Consider the following 26,817-nt stretch of genomic DNA (forward strand, 5'->3'; position numbering starts at 1 on the left):
GTTGGTATCCTGCTCAAGTACCTTTTACATTCTCCTCAGAGAAGTGATCGTGTGCTTGAACTTTCTTTGTGAGGTTCGTGACATTAATCTCACATACAATTATGGATGGTTTGTGTTACTTTGATCTAATGTAGGCCTATTTGATTGCTAAGTAGTACATAATTGACCCAGGTGGTCGGCGCTGCTGTTTAGTTATTTAGTTTAAATGGGGGGATTTGGGGGAGGGCCAGCGACATAGTCTATGCGCATGCTTGACAAAGAAGGAGTGAGATAAAGTTGGCTGTGTTCTCTCTTTGCTCTGACGACTGATGTGGGATGCAGAGTTAACCCTCACCTAAGGACCAACGCGCACAACAAGAAGAGGACGCATAATCCAAGAGACTCAATATCAACGGAAATGTTGATTTTTCACATTGCGCCCCTGCTATGTAAGTTTCACTTATTTTCAGAAGTCATGTATTGCTGAAAACTCGTTTTAGACTGCCTTTTCTTACCATAATGTGCTCAAAACCATACTCAACTACTATTAAGCCTACCAACAGAATACTGTTGTGACTCAAGTCGTTCTTGTTTAAAACGTAGCCAGATGCAGTTGACAAAAATGAATTGTTTCCAAATGTTTTACAGTGACCTATGCATACAATTATTGAAACCATAGCATGCATTTGACTTCATTATTTACTATTTTCTTAGTCCCTACCACCCTCTTACATACAATGTTTCATATATTTCATTATGTAAATTGAAACATTCTACTGGTTTGAAAATGATTCAATTTTTTCCATTCAGTTGCAGGAACGTGCGTTCTTGCACAGGTACCAGAATTCAGTGATGTTTGTACCGAGGGGAGTTGCTACCCTGCGACTGGGGATCTCCTCATCGGCAGAGCCCACCAGCTGTCGGCCAGTTCAACATGCGGGCGTCAACGACCCGAACCGTTCTGTATCGTCAGTCACTTACAGGTAAACTGTAAGACTGTTGAATCTGGCAGTGGTTAGCTTATATTATACAGTAATTCTGTATGTTTGACCGCTGATAGACCAGTGAGACACCGAATTAGACGATGCAAAATAGTTCCCAGTCTTTGAGTTTAGAGTGCAACTGTGCGTAAAAGTAGGTCCGGACTCCGGTTGAGATTTCACGGTTTGTGGTGCCTTCGGGCTGTTTCAGGAACATATCCACTTCTCACGAAGTGTATCCTTTCAGATAAGAACTACTCGAATATAAATAGTATCTGTATTAAATTGCTACCCCGAGGACATGAATCTCGCAGCATGGGAAGAATGCTACTGTGGTCAATCGTTGAGCACACTAAATCTCATTTCGTCTAAATGTCTATTTAGAGACCATAGCCTATGTGTGGTTAACTTATAACTGAGTTATAATTTGTTCAACATTGGCATTGTTCAATTTCCGCCTTTGAAAATGTACCTGCATTTCTTTTGATGTAGAATGAACCCTCTCTCTAAATGAAAAGGGCAATTTGAAATTCAGATCTTATTACAACCGCATTACAGTAAAGGTTTTGTTTGGAAGTTGCTTGTGGGACATATTCCAACTGTTCCTACTGACTTGTATTGTCAATACAAGCAATTCCTTTGAGACACAATGTTTTTGTAAACCCCTGATTGTGTAGGAGAGGATCAGAGTGTAGGGGCAAACTGTTTAGAAGATGCTCATGGGAGGACAGGTTTCAGAATCATACAACTCCCTGAGATGTCTAGACAACTTCCTGACTCAGAGTCAAAATCCCCCTTCAAGCATTGTTGACATTGAGACTAACAAAAGACATCTGGAAGGTCTTCAAATGACTTGAAAGTTGCTGGGCTAGCAGTTTGTGTGGATGGGGGCTTATTGTACTGGCACGGGCTGACATGTCATGGCTGGAGATCATTTAGACGCTTAAACAGAACTCCAGGGACTCCTGTTGAGCAATCTTCAAAGACATCTCTATACCATTCTCCATTCATACCCAGTCCACTAATCTGAACCTCATGAACACTCAGTAAACCCTGAAGTGCAAATGTAATTAATTTAGCTCCAACTCTTCGCCATTGAGTGGTGGTGCACTGTTGTCTGAGAAAGTATAATTTCGCATTAATGGTGTCCTAATCTTCCCCCAAATATCTCAATTGTTTGAGTTGTGTTTGAACCTCTAAGAGTTTAATCTCTGTATGGAATTTGCTCAAGCAAGATTCGTGTTTAAATCGAATTACTTTAAATCTAAGTATACGCTTCACTAGAATTGATGCGTGCACCACTCGCACACACAGAAATACACAGAAACACACACGCGTCTGGTGGCCACATGAAGCCTCCATTTACAGCACCCCCAGATAAGTCTACCATGATGAAACCAGGCCTCCCATTTAAAAGTCTTTAAGGTCTCATTCACCTTCATCAGTCTCGTCAGCTCAGACAGAACACACTGGTGATGAAAGACCCAATTTCAACGACTTTAAAATGAATAGGGGTCTTCAAAGACGCCGCTTATCTCTCCTTTGATTGGGATGAATCAGTGTGGTATCCCAAGAATTCCTCTGACATGTTCCCCCCCCCTCTTTCCTTTTCTTTCTACCCTTCACTACCCCTGGGTCTCTCTCTTTTTCTCTGTCCCTCTCTCTCTCTCTCTCTCTCTCTCTCTCTCGTTGTCTCCCCCTCTCTCTCCTCCCCCACGCCATCCTCAGGAGGAAAAGAAGTGCTTTGTCTGCGACTCCACCGGGCGCTACGTGGAACAATCCAACCAAACCAATGGACACCGCGTCGAAAACGTTGTTACCACGTTCGCCCCCTACCGCCTCAAAACTTGGTGGCAGTCGGAAAATGGTGAGCCCTCCACCCCACACTCAACCCCCCCCCCCCCCCCCACACACACACACACACACACACACGCTTGTCTAGGTAGACTAGTTCAATCAAAGGCGACTCTTTTTTCTCACCCCAACACCCCTCCCTCTTCCTTCTTTTCTTATCCTCCAGCCATGGGTAAACTCCCTGTAATCACCCTTGGAGGGAGGTCTTCAAACAGAACGACCCAGTAATGGCTGACTAGTTAGGATGATGACCTGTCTGTAAACTCTAGAATTGCCCTCCTGGGAATCATTGCTCAGGTGACTCTGGGATGTGGCTTCGGTCATAGCCCAGGGAAGACCATGTCATTACAGTTAATGAGATAGACATTAGCGTGTCGTAATACACGTTGGTTAGCAAAATGAGCTGAAACCAGCTCAGAGAGTCAATTTCTTCTCAATTTGAGTCTCTTCAATTTTCTTTGTCTGTTATTAGAAAGATTGAACGCAAACTACCCAACTATAACAGGTATCAAATAACAAGGTGTAGCTCATCTACTTACCACAAAATAGTCAACATCAACAATTCCCAGCAGCCAGAAAGTCATTTGAGGAGAGTCTTGGAAAAATATAGGCCATGGAAAGTGGGATAATGGGAATGTGGTGGGATTATTCTTCCTGACATTTTGCCAGCTTGGCAGATGGGCTCAGTAATATACAGTAGATAGGGAAGAATTCATTAATTCTGCAGACAACCAGTAACTGTTACCTTGGTGTTTTCTGGACCCTGGTGAGTTACTGGGAAAAGGTCTGGGTTGTTTTTAAATGAACTTGGGCCCGGAGATTTTTGCAGTCTGGTTATGCACTAAGGAAGATACAAATGCCTTAGCCGCTGAATGCTATTTGAACATATTTTGATCTAATGCTAAACGTATGGTTGAACTATTATGTTCAATGGTTCACACAGTTCTCGATACCAAGTGTAGTGTTTTACTGCATTTCACTTTCATGCATCACTGAAATGGAAGAGATTTTAAGTTGAGCTGTTAACTGCTTCACTGCTTGCTGCTTCACCACTCTCAAGTGTTTCATAAAACCCTCAAGCCAGGATTTCATCAAAGAAGCATCTATGAAATGATCAGAGCGGTGTTGTGAAGTGTTGAGTTTATGGATTGTATACTTTCTATACTAACAGGATTCTCAAGGAAAAGTGGAGCGTGTAGAGTTAACCACTCCAGCGTTTGTTTTGCTTGGCTTATTGAAACCTCAGCACGCTCAGAGTTCTGTTTTTTCCCCTTTTTTCTTCCTCTCTCCATCCGTTTCACCCTCTCTGACTTTTCGGCCCTCTTCTGTAACTCAATCTGTTCCTATCCTCCATTACCCCCCCCCCCCCCTTTACTGTGCTCTCCTCTCTCTCCTCTACTCCATTCTCTCCCTCACTCCCTCGTCCTTCCTCTTCTCTCTCCTATCCATGTGATTCCCTTCTGTCCAAATCCCTCTCGCTTACACCCCCCCCCCCCCCTTGTCTTTCTGTCCAGGCGTTCAGAATGTGACCATCCAGCTGGACTTGGAGGCGGAGTTCCACTTCACCCACCTCATCATGACCTTTAAGGTAGCCAATAGGGAGCGCGTCTGGGGGCTCGCTGTGGGGGAGCGTGGGCAGTGTAAGGCGATGCTCGGACCGTCTGCAGATTAGCTGTAGACTGGCCCCCGTGGGAGGTCTCTTTCTCACACACACCAACACACACACATAGTCCGAGGAATGTTGGAGCAGACTGCTCATTGTAGAGAAAGACTTCAACTGCAGGGGTCTCTACTGCAGAACCAGACTTCTTCTGTAACAGACACTAGGGGTTGAGGCAGACTATTGAAGTCCATCTGGTATACTTACAGGATAGGGTTAACTGCTAATAACTCAACCTATTTGGGCTGTAATAAAAAAAAAAATCATTTTCCTGACAAATCTGCCAGCTTTAAAGTTTGAATTTCAGGTTACAGTCATTGTGTAGTAGCATTATGATGTAGCATTCATAATATCCCTGCATGCTACTGTCAAACTGTAACGGATACACTTAATAATTATAATTTGTTGCCTGCTGACATGTTACAGTTCATCATGGTCAATGTAAAAACATGCTGCGGTTTATTCATGACAATAACAGATTTGGTCTCATATATCTTTTGCTAGTACAGCATGTTGCCAGATTGCATCTGTATTCAGCCTGTAAATCTGGGATAACTTCAGGTTATTAGTTCAGGAAAAGTGAGCCGGTTTCCAGGTGTGCTTGCAGACAAATTACTAGTTGTCTCATCAGTCTGTGGGTGTGTGTGTGTGTGTGTGTGTGTGTGTGTGTGTAAGTCCATGTGTGCATTGTTATTGAGCAGTAAATGGCGAATCCAAAGTTATGAGTGTGTGTGTTTTTGTATTTGTGAGTGTGTGTGTCCCATATGACCACAGCGTTAAAGGAAAATGATTTCCTCCTCTATAGACCTTCCGGCCTGCAGCCATGGTGATTGAGCGGTCAGCTGACTTTGGAAAGACATGGCAGGTGTACCGGTACTTTGCCTACGACTGCGAGGCCTCTTTCCCCTCCGTGTCTCACGGGCCCATGCACAAGGTGGACGACGTCATCTGCGACTCACGCTACTCTGACATCGAGCCGTCGACCGAGGGAGAGGTACGCTCTTCTGTCTACTAGATGTGGGGGGTTCTTCCCTCTGGAAGGCGTGGTCAAGATGAACAACATTTGGGAGTTTACCGTGAACCTGCGATGTCCATCAAAATGTTTCCAGATAGGTTCAGTTGCTAGAAGTGGATTTGTGGGTAACATGCAAAAGCGCCTCACCATATTGTCACCACTGTATAATGTTGTTGGATTTGTGCACTTGTAGTGATTATTTGCTGCTCTTACTTCATGCACTATGTGTATGTTGCTCTGGACAAAAGCGTCCGCCAAATGACTAAATGTAAATGTCACAGCTAGAGTATTCCCATTGAAGCCCACTTATGTGTTTGATGTAGGTCATCTTCAGAGTGTTGGACCCTGCGTTCAGGATCGAAGATCCTTACAGTCCCAGAATCCAAAGTAAGTGTTAATTGGAACCAATCAGGTTTGGCCAGGCACACCTCACACCTTTTTTAAATGTAAAAAGAATATGTAAATAAATAAAGTATTTTTCCAGTTAGGAGAAATTGCCCACAGCCTAGGTCACTTTTGAAACCAACTGTATTGACACCCAAGACACGTCCAACCACAAAAGCATCGCTTCAAGCTATCTAAGTGTTAAGCGCTAACAAATGCATCTCCACCCTGTAGACATGCTGAAGATCACCAACCTGAGGGTGAAGTTCACTAAGCTGCACACGCTGGGAGACAACCTGCTGGATTCTCGCGTGGAGATCAAGGAGAAATACTACTACGCCATCTATGACATGGTCGTCCGCGGCAACTGCTTCTGCTACGGCCACGCCTCCGAGTGTGCTCCTGTGAGCGGGAAGGGACAGGAAGTAGAGGGCATGGTGAGCTCTTCAAATTCAATTATTTATGAATGTATTTTTTACCAGATTGATTTGAATTTTGTGAGTGTGAACTGTGGTCGCTTTTATGTTTGCAAGTCTCTATGACCACACTATGGGCCATGCATGGAGGGAACTGCACACATGCCAAGTGTGAACGTGGTTCCAATTACAACATTATCAGGCTTTGCCGTCTTTGTTGTTCAAAAAATGGGTTTGTTTCAGTGTGCCTCTCTAGTTGACATTTTACTGGGCTTGCGTAACAAGCTTAACTGTATTGCTTTGGTTGGTCTGTGAAAGTTCCATGAAAGGCTGTTGACTTCAAAGGTTTTATGTCTGTACCATTCCTGTGAAGGGAATGATTAGTCTGTTCTGTGTGTGTTCCCTGGTTGTTTGTGTTCGAGTTGGACCGGGATTGTGAGTTGGTTTGTGTGTCTCTGTGTGTGTGTCAAGACAGAGGTAAGGGATATTTGCAGGTCAGTTTTGTGTCTTTTGTTTTGTTTGACTGGTTGATGAGCTCAACAATGCATTTCCTGTTTAGTCTCTGTTCTGGCCTGTTTACAGGCAATCTGACTCGGCAGGATTTCCCTAGCTGTTTTTATTTCCGCTCCTCGTCTGAGAAAGAGAGGAAGGATGTATCTGTATCCCTCAAACCCAATCCAGTCAGGAGCTACGGAACCTGACTTAAAGAACACTTCATATTGTCACAACGCACAAAAACACCAACAACAATTCTAAATGTCACCAAGGTAGACAAAGTAGTCCCTTACCACCAAAAGCGCCTTTACTCCGTGAAGCACGAGACACGAATACAAGCTTTCCAAGACGTATTTACCCCGCGGCTGTTTGATTGAATTCAGACACGTCAACGCATCCTCCAGAGACCCCCTCTACCCATGTGTTGACGCTGGTCTCCCTCGGTGTAACACAGACCAGAAGACAGCCCCTGCAGAGCGTAAACACTCCCTGTAGCCATCTGGAGCTGGGATACTGGGAGGACAAAGCGAAGAGAAGAGGGATCTGTAAATCGGCAGCTTCTCTCAACAGTTGTCTCCAGACGTTCCTTACAGGAGTCTCCCTATTAGAGCTTGGCACCACGGGGTCTCCTCAAACACTCTGTGTTTGTGTTTGTCTGTCTGGGAGAGTGTGTTGGGTTAGAAAGACCACCTGTGCAGCTGTTTTTCATTTTCGTTTTTTCATTTCTATGTCTTGTATATGTGATGTAGTCACAAATATGTGATGTTTAAATATATTTATGTTGTGTCTGTCTGCATTTCCGTCCCCATAAAATGTCAGTTTTGTGACAGTCGTTTCGAACACGTCTTCATCCCTCAACCAGGGTACTTTGGAGACCCTGGAGGGGAGATTGAGGAAGACTCGGCCTACTTTCTGACTGGGGCTGACTGTCTTCGCTCCTGTGCTTTCGTATTATGTCTACTCAACATGTCACCTCTGTTGTTCCTCCCTCTCTTCTGTCAATTGTGCATGAGGCGTAACCTGCATGCCTGAGGACCAATCCACTGAACTGTATTTGTCCATGTCTGCTCCCAAGGTCCACGGCCATTGCATGTGCAACCACAACACCATGGGTCTGAACTGTGAGAAGTGTCAGGACTTCTACCACGACCTTCCCTGGAGACCAGCGGAGGGGCGCAACACCCACGCCTGCAAAAGTAAGACCCCGACCATGTGGCAGGGAGATATTTAGGAATGCTGAGCATAATTAGATTTGTATATCTGTTGTTCGTGTGTCTTTAAACCACCACAAATCCAGTGCCAGAGAGAAGTCAATCAGTGCTTTCACAATGTAGTAGGAGGTTACGTAGATGGCTGCTGTTATGGTGTGAAGCCATCATAGGTTTAAAAACTGGTGTTGGTGCTTATAATTTAAGACAAGTTATGACAGTACGTGTCTCCAAACAGTGTTTTTTTTTAAACAATTTGATCGAATCCAGATGGGTTTGTTTATCTAGTAGAATGAATCACTGTATGTGCCTTGAATAAATATTTTTTATTAATGTATCATTCCCCCCTGCTCTGTGCTGTTTCTCTACCTATTTCCTGCCCGCCCGCCCTTTCTCTCTTTGTTTTTCTCTCTCTCTCTCTCTGTCTCTCTCTCTCTCTCTCTCTCTCTCTCTCTCCCCCCCCTCTTTTCTCTCCAGTGTGTAACTGCAACCAGCACTCTAACTCGTGCCACTTCGACATGGCCGTGTACCTGTCCACGGGGAGCGTGAGCGGGGGCGTGTGTGACGACTGCCAACACAACACCATGGGCCGCCAGTGTGAACAGTGCAAGCCTTTCTTCTACCAGCACCCCGAGAGGGACGTCCGGGACCCCAACATCTGCGAACGTAAGCAGCTCTGAGACGGAGCACCTCAACACAGGGTTCCTCACAACGACCCCTGCTCTATGACCTATGAACCAGAGCGCAGGTTTCATAAAACCACACACACTAAAGAAAATTATATTTAATGGGCGCATTGTCAGTTAGAAAAAAAAGCTGTCTCACCCACATTTAAAAACAACCCTGCTATGACCCCCCAACATCTGGGACAGGTGGTCCAGTGATTGTAAACCTTTTACTTGACCTTACCTTACCTTCTTCTCATATCAGCTGTTCAGTACATACCATTCACACACTATCTCTTGCTTGTTTTCATCACTGTTTGACCTCTCGTCTCATCCCTCCATCCGTCTACCGACCTGTCCCCCTCTACTTGAGGCCAACCCTCACGCTTCATCACGCCATTCTGTTCTCTGTCGCGTCGGTTATGTTTATCATAACGGATGAAAAGAGGGTGTGTCATTAGCCTCCAATGAAACCAGGAATGTCCCCCTTTGTGTGTGGCTGTTTGTGTGCGCATCTGTTTGTGTGCGAGTGTGTTTGTGTGCGAGTGTGTTTGTGTGCGAGTGTGTTTGTGTCCTATCGTCTGGGTCTTTCATCCTGTCTGGTGGAGTTTAGAAGGAACACCTGGGCTTTGAAGCCGCTTGTAGCTTCATCTGTCTGAGTGGTGAGGTGTTCTCCGGCACCAAGTTGATATGAAGCACGACCACCCCCCCTCCTATGACTTCATCCCTACCCACAATGCACCTCACCCCCCCCCCCCCCCTCCTGCTTTCATGACTGAAACGCTGGGGTCGAAATAGTGTTTAGACACACGTAAGCTAGTCACAGCTGTGTGTGTGGTGTGGGGTACTTGTTTCTGTGTTTTGGGAGTGTGTGTTTGCGTCAGGTGGTGAGAACTGCATCCAGTCCTTGAGACCAGCGATAGTGTGAAAGGACATGAATTCCAACGATGTTTTAGCAAAAACATCAGAATTCCGATGTCAGATGTTTGCTAAAACATCTGACATCTTATTAATCTTGAGCAGGATATGAAATGTTTTCTTCCTAGAACTCGGTTAAAACTTTAACTCTTCTTGTTTGACCTTCAACATGTTCTCTTATTATTCCATCCTACAGAGAAATGCCCCACGTATTTTTGTTTCCTAAATTCCTCTTTAATTAGAGTCAAGCAGACTCTTCCTCTGCATTCCTCACTAAAACTCAAAGTGAATCATAGTGTTGTACAGCAATAAACTGATTAGACTCGATGATCATTGGTCCCCTGAGGCAAAATGTATCTCTGTTCCAGTGCACAGTTACATTTCAAATTCTCTCTCTTTGTATCGCTCCCTTCCTACCCCCCCCCCCCCCCTCTCTCTATCTCTGTCTCTCGCTCACTCTAGCGTGTAACTGTGACCCGGTGGGCTCCCTGAACGGAGGTGTCTGTGACAAAAGCACGGATGTCCACTATGGCCTGATTGCGGGCCAGTGTCGCTGCAAGCCCAACGTGGAGGGGGAGCGCTGCGACCAGTGCAAACAGGCACACTACGGATTGGCGAACCACCCGCTGGGCTGCCTGGGTAAGGGTTCACACACACACACACTGTGACAGCCCGAGAGGGAACCAGGTTGTCATTGTCGCCTACGACAGGGCTGTGAGGCGACTAGGGCCGCTCGCCCCGGTCGCTGTGCGGGCGGGAAATTCTGATTCTCCAGGGATGTCACAACACACACACACTAAGATACACACACTGGTAGATAGCCCCCCCCCCCCCAACACACACACAGTAAGATACACACAATATCGGAGACACACACAAAGAGCTTAGAAAACCATATACAAAGACAGGATGGTGTCTAAGTGTATGTGCCGTGGACATGGATCATGTGGTATACATACCAGTACACACTCTCGCTGATGTTGTGTGTTATCTGCTCCCTGCGTGTGACCCAGCCTGTACCTGTAACGCCCTGGGCACTGTCCCCGGAGGAAGCCCATGTGACACCGACTCTGGAGACTGTTACTGCAAACGCCTGGCCTCTGGGAGAGACTGTGACCAGTGCATGGTGAGGGGCACACACACACACGCATGCATGCGCACACACAAATGCACATGTGCATATACACACACAAATGCATACACACACACATGCATGCATACACACACACCCAGACGCATTTACATGCACACCCACACATACTTATACACACAGATGCACAGATACACACACCTGCATGAATGCAGACAGACACAAAATATGAATAGCACATATTTGTGGCTACAACACATATACAAGACATAGAAAAAAGAAAAACACAAATTAAACACAGCTGCACAGGTGTTCTTTCTAACCCAACACACCTTCGTAGACAGAAGAACACACACAATTACAGATTATATGGTTTGGCTGGCTGCAAGTGCAGTAAGAGGTTTTCTGGCTCCGATTACTTCAGTCACACTAAGGTCATAAATGTGCGGGGCACCAAACAGCCAGCAGGATGTGAGAGGCTAACCCTAGTCTCCCAGCACAGCTGGAGAACATGGTGGGAGGTCTCTAACGACACGTCCTTTAAAACCCTGTTTTCTGTTTTAACGCTGTGTGTGTGTCTGTGTGTACGCTGTGTGTGTGTCTGTGTGTACGCTGTGTGTGTGACTGTGTGTACGCTGTGTGTGTGTATGTGTGTGTGTCTGTGTGTGTGACTGTGTGTACGCTGTGTGAGTGTCTGTGTGTACGCTGTGTGTGTGACTGTGTGACTGTGTGTGTGACTGTGTGTGTGGCTGTGTGTGTGACTGTGTGTGTCTGTGTGTACACTGTGTGTGTCTGTGTGTACGCTGTGTGTATGCTGTGTGTGTGACTGTGTGTGTGTCTGTGTGTACGCTGTGTGTGTGTCTGTGTGTACACTGTGTGTGTGTGTGTGTCTGTGTGTATGCTGTGTGTGTGACTGTGTGTATGCTGTGTGTGTGACTGTGTGACTATGTGTGTTCCACAGCCGGAGCACTGGGGCCTCAGCAACGACATGGATGGCTGCAGGCCATGTGACTGTGACCTGGGCGGGGCCGTCAATAACGAGTGAGTCCTTCCTCTCATCAGGACCAGTCCTCGAACTTTGATTCACTTTTTATATATAAAATGTTCAATTGTCAAGTTTTAATCATTTTGATGAAATTATAGAGTTTAATTTTGAACCTGGAAATGTTAATGACGTTTCAGAACGCTATGAATTCCAATTTCACTAAATGAGTGGTAAAAATGTATTGTCTTAAACAATTATTTAAATACGAAAGAAAATCATTATTATTTGTACTCCCTCTCCTCTCTTCTCCAGGTGTTCCCAGGAGACAGGTCAGTGTGTGTGTAGAGACCACATGTTTGGCCGGCGTTGTGACCAGGTGGAGTCAGGCTTCTACTTCATAGCCCTGGACCACTACACCTACGAAGCAGAGGATGCCAAGTTCGGACCCGTGAGTGACCTCTGACCTTTCCTTTGTGTGATTGATGTAAATCACTCGCTCCCTCCATCCCTCTCTCTAACTCCCTCTCTCCACCCCCATCTCTAACTCCCTCCATCCCTCTCTCTAACTCCCTCTCTCCACCCCCATCTCTAACTCCCTCCATCCCTCTCTCTAACCCCCTCTCTCCACCCCCATCTCTAACTCTCTCCACCCCCATCTCTAACTCCCTCAACCCCCTCTAGAATGCCCTCTATCTCCACCCCTCCATCCCCTTCTCTAACTCCCTCCCTCTCTCCCTCCCTTCCCTCCACCTCTCCAGGGAGTGACGGTGGTCCAGAGGCCACACCCCCAGGACCGCAGCCCCACCTGGACGGGCGTGGGGTTCGTCAACGTGCCCGAGGGGGCCTTCCTGGAGTTCTCCATCGACGACGTCCCCCACTCCATGGAGTACGACATCCTCATCCGCTACGAGCCCCAGGTGGGTTCAGGACTCACCTGCTGCCTCCCTCACCAAACACACACACAGTTTCACCATAGCATCTGACTTAATATCTCCTAAATATATGAACATGAACAGTATACCCTGTAACCATAACATGTGCAACCTGTAGTCATAACATGTATACCCTATAATAACATGCCGTATATATTTAAAAAGTGCATAACCTACAACTGTGTGTGCTGCTTGTCTGTGTGTGTCTGTGTGTGTGTGTGTGTGTGTGTAGCTACCAGACCAGTGGGAGGAGGTGTTGATGACGGTGATGAGGCCAGGGGTGATCACGGCAGATAGTCGCTGTGCCAACACCATGCCGGACGACGACAACCAGATGATCTCTCTCCACCCTGGCTCACGGTAAACACGGTTTCTGAGTGTGTGAGTGTGTGTGACACGGGGATTGCAGAGAAAGTGGGGTCGTGTGTGTGTCTATTTGTGCTTGGCTGTATCTTGTAACATGCTACTCTCTCTCTCTCTCTCTCTCTCTCTGTCTCTCTCTCTGTCTCTCTGTCTCTCTCTCTCTCTCTCTCTCTCTCTCTCTCTCTCTCTCTGTGTCTCCTAGCTATGTGGTTCTCCCCAGACCGGTGTGTTTTGAAACAGGGCTCAACTACACCGTGAGACTGAGCCTTCCTCTCTACTCTGCTCTCAGTGACGTACAGTCTCCCTACACTCTCATCGACTCGGTAAGCCCACACACACACACACAATAAAAATTGTTCCATGAGTTATAGCCAAGATATGAAAGTTTCTCTAACTTGTGCACACAACGTCAGTATTACCTGTCTGTCAAGGGCACCCTTCATTTTCAACAATCCTAAGTATTTCAATCAATGATTCTACAGCTAAACTCATTTGCCGGACATCTTTTGAAAATAGTTTTCTGATGCCTCCTAATGTGGGTCGTGTCATTAACAATCACAGATCATTGCTCTATAATGTGTCATCATTGTAGATCACCATCATGTGGATGAACCTGAAGTAGCTCAAGTCTTCCCGGTTCTCGGTGTTTCAGCTCCTTTAGATTCCGAGTGATCCTGCCTGCCAACTGAATCCCCCTCCTCTTCCTCCTCCTCCTCCTCTCTCTTCCAGATTGTTCTCATGCCCCATTGTAAGAACCTGGATATCTTCTCCGAATCGGGCCGTGGCGACCTCAGCGGCACCAGCAATGCCTGGGACACGTTCCAGCGCTACCGCTGTCTTGAGAACAGCCAGAGCGTGGTCAAGACCCCCTCCACCGACATCTGCCATAACTTCATCTTCAGCATCTCAGCCCTGCTGCACCAGGGAGCCAGAGGTAGGTTGTGAGTTTGAGTCCCTTCCCCCAACCTTCTGATCACCTCATCATGGCATGACACCTCAGAGACCATCTCATAGGTAGTGAGGTTACATTTTTGTTTCCTCATCTACAGTTACTTTAAGGTCAGTGTTTTCCTTTGTTTTGCTACAAGGTGTAGCCTACTATTTCTTCTGTCAATCACTAAAGGCAGAACTTGACTGAGTCCAGACAACATTTTTGGGAAATTAGTGAATTTCATTCCAATGTTGACCCCATCACCTGTGATGTCAGTCATGGCTATCACCATCTCTCTTTCTTCCCCCCCCCCCCCCCTCAACATTTCTAAATTCAACGTTTCCATCCCTTTTTGTTCCCTGTAACTCTCTGTTGTCCTGGCTGTCACTATGTCAGCAGCACCATCGTGCTTTCTGCGTCTCAAACACACCAGCCTTGTCTCCATTCTCCGACTGATGTCAACACTTACGTTATGTCTCATTTTCTCAGTGCTCCCCTCCACACACACACACACACACACATGTTTGGACATGTAGCTGGTCCCTGAGGGCCCAACATGATTATAGGGCCCTGACACTAAAAAGCACCACAGAGGAACTTTCTCAGACTGCTTCACTCGTAAATCTCTTGTCTCTCATAGAGAGTTCAGAATTGGGCTTTTTTTTTTGTAAGGATCTGCTGCAGCTGGATCTGGATTCATTCACATTGGTGGTTTTTCTGGTTGGTGATTAGACTAGATTACATACCTGTTCCGTGCTGTGCTGTTAAGACTGGTATGAAGAACTTCATTTCGTAGCAAGGCTTCGAAAATTGTCTTTTGCTTGATAAAACAAGTGATGAAGACATTGAAACAGACCAAACAAGCAACAAACATAATTTTCAAAAGAAAGGAATATATCTTAATGTTATTAAATTGAATGCATTTCAAATGTTGTGGTTAGATTACACAATTTAATTCATTTAAACTAAAGCATGAATGAAGCCATGGTTACGTTTTGTGATTTAAAAGTGTCAAATTGAAATGCATGAAATGATTATAATAGATACGACTTGTGCTCTCAGCATTATTCAACAATGAACACAAGTCTAAATTCTCAGGGTGATGGATGGCCCATTGTCCGACCTGTTAATTAGGGGCTGTTTCAGGAGGCTTTCCTTCCTGAAAATAATTGCTTGGCATCAAGTTTCTCCTCCGCTCTTTGACGGAGGTCTTTGCAACCCAGTCTGGTTCGGTCTTTGTCTTTTGACTGCTCTCCAGAGTACCTCAATGACTTTATCCAAGTCTAGATCAGAAGGTTCCCTCATTGCTGTGGTTTCCTCACCAAAGCCGCAGTGGTTAGGAGGAGCGTCAGAAGGGTTGTGGAGAGTTGGTGATTTACGATGACAGCATGGAAGCTTCAGTCTGGTGTTGGTGGGAGAACCTGGTGGCAGAAGGAGGCTTGAAACATGTCAGCACCCGCACTGCAGGAAGCACCCGAGGGGACACACACACTCTAGTAGGGATACATGCATGAATACACACTGACACGCATACCCAGGCATGGAAACACGCAGACTTACATCAATGAACACACGCACACACACATACAGTCCACTTTTTGATTGACTGATGCCATAAACACCCTGACATGACATGACCCAGTTAATATCACTGCTCTCCTCCTTCCTACATACACGCATGACCCAATATCACCTCACCTCTCTGTCCTACATGGACCGTGAGCCCTCTGTGGAATGTCTGGACCCCCCTCTTCTCCTCTTCATATCTCTTTCCACTCCTCTCCTGACAAGGACATTGTGTTTCTGTCAGAGTGATAGATATGCAAGGGGTTGACACTGTGAAGCAACTCAGCCAGCGTTTGAAAACAAACTTAGATGGAAGTAGAATGTGTAGGTTGCTTGCCAGTAAGTTACTTTGTTGCAGAATTTGATAGGACCAACTTCATACTTTTCTGTGTGAAATATTTCTGAAGCACAAAACGTTTTTAAAAGTCAATTTATGTAACCTAGCTGTGAAATGTCGTTTTTCCTTTAACAACTCTCTAATTTCCCTCCTCTCATCAACTCCATTTCCCAGCATGCCAGTGTGACCCTCAGGGCTCTCTCAGCACCGTGTGCGACCCCAGCGGCGGGCAGTGCCAGTGTCGGCCCAACGTGGTTGGCAGAAACTGTGATAAGTGTGCCCCTTCCACCTACCTTTTCGGACCCAACGGCTGCAGATGTGAGTTGTACTGTATTTTTCATATATTATCATTTCAGGCTATCCTTTATATTATTATAACATTATTTTGAGAAAAGAATGAACCCAAACACCTACACTAAACTGCTCGGATTCTGAAATGGGAGTTTTTCGCCCATCTGATATCCCTTCCCTCCCCTGCCTCCTCCCGTCCAGCCTGTGACTGCAACCCCCAGGGCTCGGAGCACTCCTTCTGCCACGAGGCCACAGGTCAGTGCCCGTGTGTCCCCGGAGCGTACAGCCGTCAGTGTGACCGCTGCCTGCCCGGCCACTGGGGCTTCCCCTCCTGCCGGCCCTGCTCCTGCAACGGCCACGCCGAGGACTGCGACCCCTTCTCCGGACAGTGTCTGGCCTGCCGCGAGCACACCACCGGACACAGCTGTGAAAGGTCTGTCCTAGGGCGGGCTGAAGGGGGTGGAGGTCAGTCCTGGGGTAGGGGTCATGGGGGTCCGGTTTTGGTGGGGTGGACCGGAAGGGTTGGGGGTCAGTCCTTGATGGGTGGGTCAGTCCTGGGGGGGTTCAAATTAAAACCCTTCCGAAATATTTTTTGTCATTTCTAAAAAGCAGTTGGACTGTCGCAGGCTCTTAATTGCCCAAATGTGAATTGTTCCGTGCTTTGCTGCTAAGACTGGTATGGATTTATGTTTGACAAACAGTATGTACCAACAGCACATAATAGACACCTCCCATGACCTCACCCACCCAGTCAAGCACCAATCAGCCAAACTCACCCCTCACCTCCATCCTCACAGGTGCCTGGGCGGTTACTACGGCGACGCCGAGCTGGGTTCCGGCGACCACTGCCGTGCGTGCATGTGCCCAGACGGGCCGGGCAGCGGGCGCCAGTTCAGCGACGGATGCTACCTCCGCCAAGACTCGAACCAGGTGTTCTGCATGTGCTCCCCGGGGTACAGAGGTAATCCACATAACCACAGGCTGCAGACATTTCCACAACACCCCCCCTAAGCTGCCGGAGAACGACTGATGTCACAGAGGGGGTTGTGTTGAAACTTGCCTCCCAGGAAGTTCGGGTCGTTGGGAGGGGGGGGGGGGGGGTGGCGCAGTGCAGAAGGGCATTGGGGTTGTCTGTGATGTGTAGAGTCAGGGAAGGAGGGATGAGAGATTTATGGTTTGATGTGACAGGGTGGATGTTATTACTGAGGGACATGTCGAGGCGGTAGTTCTTGTTTATTGGATGGGTAGAGGATTAGGGGTGTCATTGTGTTGAGGGTTGACATGTTGGATCAGGCTAGTCAGGTTGGAGTGGTGAGGAAGAACTTCCTCTCTTACTTTGCAATATGTCGTGACTTATCTCATCCCCCCTCTCTCTCACTCCATTTATCTTGTACTCTATCTCATTCTATCCCTCTCTCTCTCCCCCACCCTCCCTCATCTCTACCAATACAGGTGCCAGGTGTGACGAGTGTGCCCCAGGTTACTATGGTAACCCCCACGAGAACGGCGGGCGGTGCCAGCCTTGCCAGTGCAACAACAACATCGACATGCAGGACCCGGGGTCCTGTGACGCCAACACGGGCGTCTGTCTCAAATGCCTGTACCACACGGAGGGCCAGGCCTGCCACAGCTGTAGTCTGGGTTACTACGGAGACGCTCTCATGCAGAACTGCAGGAGTGGGTTAACAGTTTTTATCCGGGGTTGTTTTTAACGTGCTTTGCGTGACAGATCTCAATCTGTTTACTTAATGTTACAGAAAGCAATCAGTAGGCTACATGAGGTAACGTGCTAAGCAGCTACTGTGCTAACATGCTAATAAAACAGGGTTCTCCCTCTTTCCTCAGAGTGCGTGTGCAACCGCCTCGGTACCAACCCGACCACTTGCCCCTCGGCGGGCGACTGTCACTGTGACCTGGGCAGCGGGCAGTGCCAGTGTCTGGCCAACCTGGTGGGCCAGCACTGTGACCAGTGTGCCCCCGACACCTGGAACATGGCCAGCGGCAGGGGCTGTGAGCTCTGCGATTGTGACCCCGATCACTCATTCGGGACCTCCTGCAATGAGGTGAGGTTGTTGGCATTGTGTGGGAGCTCGTGTGTGGAGGTATTGTAGAATGAGTGTGTCTATGTGTTGCTGATGGAGGTATTGTAGAATGTGTGTGTGGGTGATGGAGGTATTGCAGAATGTGTGTGTGTGTGTGTTTGAGACATGTATTAAGTATTGGTTCATTGTCTCTCCCAGCTGAGTGGCCAGTGCTCCTGCAAGCCAGGCTTCGGAGGTAAAACCTGCCGGGAGTGCAGGGAGCTGTTCTGGGGCGACCCCAAGGTCATATGCAGAGGTAGGTTCCCTTCAATCTGCTTCCTGTCTGTGGAGGGAAAATCCTCTGAGCTTGGGTGAATTCAAAAGTTTTTCCTGGAGTGTATATCTGTGTCAGTGTGTGTGTGTGTTTAGAGGTGGCGGGAGGGCTCCAATCAACCAGACAATACCAGCCCACTAACCCCTTATCGTAGGAACAAGTAGGAGTTGCATGAATCCCTCCTGCATCCTGGCGTCTCCTCGCAAAGCAATGTTATGGCCAGATGTGCTCTCTCACCCACCGGCGATGTTGCCATGGCAAACGGGGGGTGGGGGGGGTGGGTGGGGGGCGTTAGGGGGGATCTGTCCAAGCCTCCCAATAACCCGTCGTCCCCCACAATGCACCTTTGTTCCTGATGGGCCCGGGTCCTATAGGAGAGACGGGGGTCCAGCGTAGTGCCTAGCCCGCTGACAGAAAAGGCCCTTTGTGTCCTTGGCTATCAAGAGTAGTAGTGCAGCTGTAGCCGAATTATCTGATAGATTAGAGCACTGCAGCAGAAACGCCTCCAGATTACTGAGCATACAGTTGCTGTATGAAGGGAGCTCTGTGGTGGTTGCATCTACTTGACTGAAATAAGAAATTCCTAAACAGCGTTTGTACTGTATGTGTAGAGCTTTTTACTTGGTCTGACAGAGCTTTGGATTGTGTGTTCTAATGTCACCTCGTACTCAAAGCGACACATTCTCTCATGGATGACTGTCAGTTTTGTCAGGGGGAATGACTGGTAAATACTGCAGAAGGTCATTTACTCTGTTTTGATGGCGTGACTGGGACTTAAGAAATTGTTGTGTTTTTTTTGCAATTGGGGAAGTCAAGAGTCAGCTTGACTTGCACAGCTGCATGTGTCTGGTCCTGGACGGAGTTGAAAAAAAATAAACATATCCGGCACCGTGGTATCATCACTTGACTCATCGTTTATTTCATCTTGTACTTTAGAAGACCCTGTCAGTCTCAGAAACAGCCTGGTGGTTTCCTGTACTTGGTTTTCTCAAGCTCATGCTTTGACTGTCCCGGTGGGGAGTGCTATATTCCGGAAAGCTTTGTGTTTTTAGAGAAAGAGAGAGCAAAGGGATGAGTTGACAGAAGTCTGCGGGGTGTTTGTGAAAGCCAGCCAATCCAGGAAGCTACACTTGGATTCCAAATATCAAATAACCCCTACTTCCACCCCCCTATCCCTCCCAATAGTTCTCTACCCAATCTGATGGAGCCCAACTGCCAAACATCTGACTAAAACATGGCCTTGGTTATTTTGTTTGTAGGCTGTGGTCCTAACTCAAAACATGCCATTCGAGAGATCTCACACTCATTTTTTGTTGTGATTTTCTTTCTTTTAAAAAGAGAGTGAGTTTCTTGTAAGATCGAAAGATATCCTCTGATATACTTTATTCCGTGAATCTTAGGGGGGAGGGGGGGGATTGGTTGTTTGCTTCACAATACTTTGGGGGCACCGAATAGCATTCTCAGACACATCCAGTAAATGTTTTGTGGAAGTTTTCTGGATTCCTAGTGACCCTTGTGAACACCACATGCTCTCTGTAACTCTCTGAGAACCATTGGCCTTCACACGCAAGACAATAACAACCTCGAGTTTCTTAAACCAAGCTTCTGCCTCGTTTTTGGAGAATGGTTGTGTTGGTGGGACCAAAGCTAAAGACGGCCCCAGCTGCTCACCATTCAGGATGTAGGATCTCTCTGAGCTGTCCTCGCTCTCTCACCCCCTGCCATCCAGACACACCAATTGAAGCCAGATGGGAATCCAATGTAGCAAAGACTGCTGGAATTTTCCCTGCGTTGTCTGGTCCGGTCGCTATAATCTTATCTGTGCTGTAATGTGCTACAGATGCTGTGAGGGAAAGAGGGTGGGAACGCTCTTGCCTGTGACACCCAGTACTGTACATTTCTGAAACAGAGGTGGGAAAGGATCAGCGTTATTGAGGCTTTGGTGCACATTTCTGCTCGTTGAAACGTTCAAAAACTTCTGCTTACTGTTAGGTGATTCTTTGCTTTTTGAGAAGCAAAAGCGATATATTCGGAATATACCACAGGGAAATGCATGTGTTTGTAAGCGTTAAAATCTGACAATTTAATGAGTATTTAAAAGGTTTGTTTTGCCACAGTGTTTAGTCTACTCTCAGGGCATTGTTGATATTGTCAGGAGCGGTGAAGGATAAATATTGACTACTTCCCCCGCTATCGCACCTGGACTAGATGACCAGGTTGTGTGTCAAAAGGTCTCCCCTAGAGCAAACATGAAGCTGAGCTTTCATCTGTGGCGGGGGAGGGCTGTGGTCTTAAGGGGGGGCATTCAGGTGGGGGGGTGTGGTGGTGAGTGAGTCTCCACTTTGCTGGGTAACACCCTGAAGGAGACAAAAGGACAGGACCTCACGACAGGCTCCTAGGGGTCACATTCCCAGCATATTTCCACAGGGGTCTCCCCCTCAGCAGTGCCCCTATATGGGGCCCATTATCCCCCACCTCCTCTCACCTCTCGCCTCTCTCTGTGTCTGGTGTACAAAACCAGGATTACTGCAGGACTAAGTCCCATTTCCCCTCAGCTATTGTTCATACCCAGCACCCTGAGGTGACTGAAAGCAGCTGAAAGAAGTTGAAGGGAGGGAGGAATGGAGTGATAGAGCACACATTTCTGTAGGTTAGTGGCTCCACCGCAAGAATGTGTGCCTGTGTCTGTGTGCGAGGACGTATAAACACAGGAGTGCCCTATAGGGTTGTACATGCCTGTCATCAAGGCTCCCCGGGGGGCTGTTTGCTGGGACCGCAGGGGGCCACAGGGGCCCTATTGTCCACCACACACTCCACACATGTCCCTCAGCTAAGCTTTGAAGTGGGCAAACATCCTTCTCTTTCTCTGTTACTGCTCCTCCCGTTCCACTCCTCCTCCTCAACTATCCAGCCCAGCCTTATTGTCTTTTGGTGGACCTCCATGCCAAGTGGGTTGAACCTCCAAGGCCGACTAAGAATGGAGATGCACTCATAGTTTAAGTAAATAATTAAAATTGTACAAATACAACTTCTGCAACGAGTAGAATGTGTTTTTCCACAAGCATGTGATACAAAAGTCATAAACACAAGAGCCCATAAAACCACAGGAGCTCCTTTCTGGGTTCTTTGCCTCTTTGATACGAGGCTGGGCAGATCCCAACAGACCGCATGAGGTCTGTGGTCTGACCTCAGCAGAGCTAGCTTCAAGCAGGTCAGCGTGAGAGGGGGGAGGAAACACTGCCCCCGTAACCTGTCAGGCGGCTGTGGAGGCGAAGTTTGAGGATGTCGCCTGGCTGTTTGAAATGTCAGCTCTATTCAGGATCTTTAATGGGAGACTGACTGCTAGCTAATCTGTTCTGGGGCAGGGTTGAAGGGAAGACATGCTAATGCTAACGCTGTATGAAATAGTGAAGAGTTTTCATTTTGGAATCACAAGCCGATGTCTGATAATCTGCTGTCTTTCACTGCTTTGAGGATATTTTCGCAATGTTTTAACAGTTACAACACAGCTTATTTACGAGTAGTCAGCCACAACCCTTTATTTTTTTTAAGAATTCCTTGTCAGTTTCGGTTCTCACCAAGACCATGTTTACCTTCCAGCCTGTGACTGCGACCCCCGAGGCATTGCCGAGCAGCAGTGTGACAAGGCCAGTGGTCACTGCGTGTGTGTGGAGGGGGTCTCCGGGCCACGCTGTGACGTTTGCTCTCGTGGCTACTCCGGCCAGTTCCCCGACTGCCAACGCTGTCACCAGTGCTTCGCCGACTGGGACGTCATCGTGGGTCAGCTGACCAACCAGACGCACCGATTGGTCAGCAAGGTGAACACCATCAAGGCCAGTGGCATCACGGGACCCTACAAGCAGACCATTAACAACGTGGAGAAAAGTGCCGGTGCCATAAGAACGATTCTCGCCCAGAACCCGGCCACACAGCCTCTTTCAGAGATCCAGCAGCTGTTGGAGCAGGCTACGTGAGTCAGCAACTAGGGCTCCTTGAGGTTAAAGGGCAGGTAGAGGGTAAACGACAGAGGTTCTATGACCAGGAAGCAATACTTTTTACAAATTTGTTGTAAGTAGTACCTTATTGTAATGGCGTGTACATGTATATGTTCTGTAGTGATCTGATGGCAGAGATGAGCAGGAAGCTGAATCAAACAGAAGAGACTCTGGCCCAGTTAACGGTAGACGACAACAGCACTGACACCAAACTGGACTCCCTCAAAGAGGATGCCCAGAAACTAGAACGTACCGTCAAGGAGCTGATGGAGCAGGTGGAGTTCGTCAAGAACTCGGACGTTCGAGGTAAGCAACCTGAAGCTCTTATGATAGGATAAAAAAGGATACAAAATGTGTACATTTATTCATTTCGCAGACACTTGTAATCCGAAACGCGTTCTCTATGTTTCTACATAGAAAAATATGTTTCTAATATGTGTATAACGTGCATTTTCAGGGGCTTCAGACAGCATCACCAAGTATCACCTGCAGTCCTTGGCGGCCGAGGCTCGTGCTAATGCCTCCACCAGCGGCCCTGGCAACCCTGTGGAAAACTCAGCTACGCTACGGCAAGCCACCGAGGACAAACTGAACCAGACCAAAGAGGAGTTCCTCCGGAGACACGATGAACATGCCAAGAGATTGGATGACCTGGCAGGACAGATGGAGACTCTGGACCTATCAGAGCTCAGTGAGAAGGTAGCGTGATGGAATCGAAGGCACAACGATGACTTTATATTTCAAAGCAATTCCTGTCAAAACAAAAATACTCAAGTAAAATAACAGTATGGTTAAGTGTCTGATCTTCAGATCATTCAAGATAGGAATTCATTCAATGTAGATAAAACAATAAAGAGGACTTCCATTTTACTTCCAACAATACAGAGTTACTCCTCGAGTAAACAAACGGAATATGAACAGCTCTAAACTGAGTGTGATCACGTAACAAGCTCTTCTCTCTGACCTCCTCCCTCCAGACATGCGGCAGCCCCTCCGGGTCCGAGGCCTGCTCCGACTCCCCGTGTGGCGGCCTGAGCTGTGTGGACACGGATGGCCAGAGGAAGTGCGGCGGCGAAGGCTGCAGTGGCCTGGTCACCCTGGCGGACAACGCCTGGCAGAAGGTCAAGGACTTCGACCAGGAGATCGTCACCGCCATGGAGGAGGTGGACAAGCTCTCCAAGATGGTGAGGAGGGGGCATCTGTACTTTTTTTTTTGTCTAATGGTCAAAAGGTCTTGTAAGGATTTTCTAGTTATCTAGTGATGTCTGGCTTTCCCACATACAGACTATATGGGTTTTGGTCTTTGAGTCTAAGGGCCTTAATACAACTTGATGTTGAACCGCTCTATGTTTGCTGACGTGCGTGTTCTGTCCTCCAGGTATCCGAAGCTAAAGTGAAGGCAGACGAGGCCAAGCTGAGTGCCCAGGACGTCCTTCTGAAGACCAACGAGACCAAGCAGCGCGTGGACAAGAGCAACGAGGATCTACGCAGCCTCATCCGACAGATACGAGACTTCCTCACGCGTACGTTAGCCGCTTAGCGTAGTGTAGAATCATTTCTATTTACCTTGTGGAAAAGAACCAGATATTCATATTTGAATGTTAACTGATTTAAATGAACATTTTCCTCTGTCGCCCCCTAGAGGACGCGGCTGACCTGGAGAGCATCGAGGCAGTGGCTAATGAAGTTCTGGCCATGCAGATGCCCACTACCCCGGCCCAGCTGCAGAACCTGACCAATGAGATCCGGGAGAGGGTGGGAGACCTGAGCCACGTGGAGACCATCCTGAACCAGAGCGCCGACGACATCCAGAGAGCCGAGAGCCTGCTGGAGCAGGCACGGAGGGCCAGGTACGACCAGCGCCCGCACGCTCGGACGTGGCTATGGGCGAGCTCACACCGTGCCTCGGACACAGCTCAAGCACACACACCTCAGATACAAACACGCATCTTACACACCGTACACATACCTCAGATACAAACACAGCTGACACATGCCTCAGACACACACACACATGCCTCAGACACACACCTCAGATACACACACATATCTGGAATTGAATACCGGCTTTTCTAGCATTCTCATCGATATCATATATTATGTGTGTGTGTGTGTGACCCACAGGAAAGAGGCGACAGGCGTGAGGGACACAGCAGTGATGGTGAAGCAGGCTCTGGAGGAAGCTGGGCGTGCCCAGACGGCAGCAGCAGAGGCCATCAAACAGGCCACCACCGACATCAAAGGAACCAACGACCTGCTGACCTCGGTGAGTCACTTCCTGCTAGAACAGAAGGACCGGACCAAGCTCACTAGTCACACCATGTCTGTGTGACATGGGTCTTATTGGAGCACAAACAATCCATAGTGTGGGCTTTCTGGAAATATTCAAAATGCTGAAGATGTTCTTGGACCTGCGTCTCAAACTTGCTAACCGTCGACGAAGCATCACCATGGAAACATCCCTTAAGTGAAGTCCTCCTCTCTCCCCCCTCCGGATCCAGGTGGAGTCAGAGACGGCTGACTCTGAGTTTCAGCTCAACAACGCCACCCAGAGGCTGCTCCGGTTGGAGCGAGACGTCACGCTGCTAAGAGAGAAAGCCCAGAACACGTCGCTGAGCGCCGCGCAGACGGAGACGGACGCGGAAGACATCAAGAAAGTAGCGGCCGAGGTCAAGAAGGTGGGCGCCAGCGTGTGTGTGTGTGTGTGCACGTGTGTGAGTGTGTGGATTCAGGTTTGACATTTGGAGAGGTCCTGTTTTTTTATTGTTGTTTTTTTTACTGTTCATTTTACATTCATATGATGTGTAACTTGATGTGTGTGTGTGTGTGTGTGTGTGTGTGTGTGTGTGTGTGCTGACAGGACTTGGACACAGAGCTGAAAAACAAGTACAGCACAGTGGACGACCTGATCACGCAGAAGGCTGGGGGCGTGTCCGACGCCAAGAAGAGGGCGGAGCGACTCCAGCAGGAAGCTAAAGACCTGTTGCTCCAGGCCAGCGACAAGCTGCAGCTACTGAAAGGTAAAGACCCACAGACCAACACACACATCCCACAGACATGTATTATGAACATTTCATGATTATGCATTTTGAGTTTTTTTTTATTGTACAAGGACTAGTTCTAATTCAGGCTGGTAAGCTTTCCAGATACTCCAAACCAAGGAGTTGTTATGACTAAAAGACAATGATAAGGGATGTTTACAATTCAGCCCCCCTCCCTCCACCCCCCTGTTCACTGTAAGTGACTATGTTGCCAAGTTGTAACAAGGCACAAAGCCCACAACATACAGCCCAGGTATATTTCAATCAATACTATATTAGTCATCACATACTGCATCTCGTACATGTATCAGTAAAATACATGCATTTAAAATGTTAGAATACCATACTATGTGTCAGTAGGACAGAATGCAGGGCCTCTCTCTATTCATATTTGCTTGAATGTAAGCCAGCAACGACAGTGAGACCTGGAGGTCAAACGTACTCCTGTCTCTGCAGATTTGGAGAAGTCCTACGAGGAGAACCAGAAGACTATGGAGGAAAAGGCCAGTCAGCTGGTAGACCTGGAGAAGGCTGTGAGAGATCTCCTCCAGGAGATAAGCAACAAAGTCACCGTCTACAGCACCTGTCTGTTCTAAACAGCGAGCGGCTGGTGCCATGTACATCGGCTCCCCTGACCAGATGCTTTTTGACCCCGAGGAACAATCAACGAATACGTTAAAATGTTTACTTCCTGGAGTCACGGAATGTGAAATAATTTTGGCCCCTTGACAATGATGATAAGAATAATACCATGCCATAATATGCATATGCAGGTCTCTACCAAAAGTGTACATGGTTGAATAACTACACACAGAATGAGGGTGTATGAGGTGTTTTCCGAGCTTCTCCGTTTTCAGAAATTGTAGTTTGTTGCACTTTCAAAATGTAAACCAACCTGCTACCATTGTCCACACACACGTACACGCACACAGTGGACAAGAACCAGCCCCAGCTGTGGTAAGTGCCTTGTATGGTAGTATTAGCAAGTCTTTGAAGGACATGAGACAGCAACCTAAAAGAAAAACATTTCAGAGTGATGAAAAGAATCCCTCTATGAAAAAGAAAAGCACTGGAAGGATACCACTTTCATGTGGCATCATGTGTGTTTGTGATGAGACCCATTAGCATGTTTTATTCTGTGTCCTACATTTGTACCGGCGGAAGGAGTGAATGTAAAGGTTTAACCTACTTCTAATCACAAGACTGCAAAGATGTATATATCCCAAACTCAATTATATCAATTTTATACTTTTTTATAAATCATGAAACGTGAGCAAACTTTGTTTTTACAGCATTTTGGACTACCCAGTTGAATTGATAAATAAACAAAATTACCCCTTGAAATCCCACCATTGCA

The 26,817-nt window shown here is 47.5% G+C and overlaps 1 protein-coding gene across 1 annotated transcript; it reads left to right on the forward strand.

Annotated features, from left to right (window-relative positions):
• Window positions 1–372: 372 nt before the first annotated feature.
• On the forward strand, window positions 373–26,809 carry lamb1a (laminin, beta 1a). The gene is made up of 33 exons (XM_067233907.1): window positions 373–428; window positions 790–962; window positions 2,688–2,826; window positions 4,328–4,401; window positions 5,279–5,467; window positions 5,812–5,875; window positions 6,107–6,309; window positions 7,859–7,979; window positions 8,469–8,657; window positions 10,037–10,213; window positions 10,588–10,700; window positions 11,626–11,705; window positions 11,962–12,097; window positions 12,408–12,566; window positions 12,814–12,941; window positions 13,147–13,267; window positions 13,674–13,878; window positions 15,953–16,096; window positions 16,271–16,502; window positions 16,867–17,030; window positions 17,522–17,746; window positions 17,915–18,132; window positions 18,310–18,406; window positions 22,025–22,394; window positions 22,541–22,725; window positions 22,877–23,118; window positions 23,397–23,603; window positions 23,798–23,942; window positions 24,062–24,269; window positions 24,544–24,685; window positions 24,921–25,097; window positions 25,280–25,439; window positions 25,917–26,809. The coding sequence occupies exons 1-33, from the start codon at window positions 398–400 to the stop codon at window positions 26,054–26,056; spliced, it is 5,358 nt and encodes a 1,785-aa protein (XP_067090008.1). The 5' UTR covers window positions 373–397; the 3' UTR covers window positions 26,057–26,809.
• Window positions 26,810–26,817: the final 8 nt, after the last annotated feature.

Source organism: Osmerus mordax, chromosome 4 (assembly GCF_038355195.1).
Source record: "Osmerus mordax isolate fOsmMor3 chromosome 4, fOsmMor3.pri, whole genome shotgun sequence".
Lineage (NCBI taxonomy): Eukaryota > Metazoa > Chordata > Actinopteri > Osmeriformes > Osmeridae > Osmerus > Osmerus mordax.

Bases quoted from the DNA above. Each gene is read 5' to 3' on its own strand.
- lamb1a (XM_067233907.1), top strand. From the start codon at position 398: ATGTTGATTTTTCACATTGCGCCCCTGCTAT. The intron at 2,827-4,327 runs GTGAGCCCTCCA...CTTTCTGTCCAG, and splicing joins TTGGTGGCAGTCGGAAAATG to GCGTTCAGAATGTGACCATC. The intron at 12,942-13,146 runs GTAAACACGGTT...TGTGTCTCCTAG, and splicing joins TCTCTCCACCCTGGCTCACG to CTATGTGGTTCTCCCCAGAC.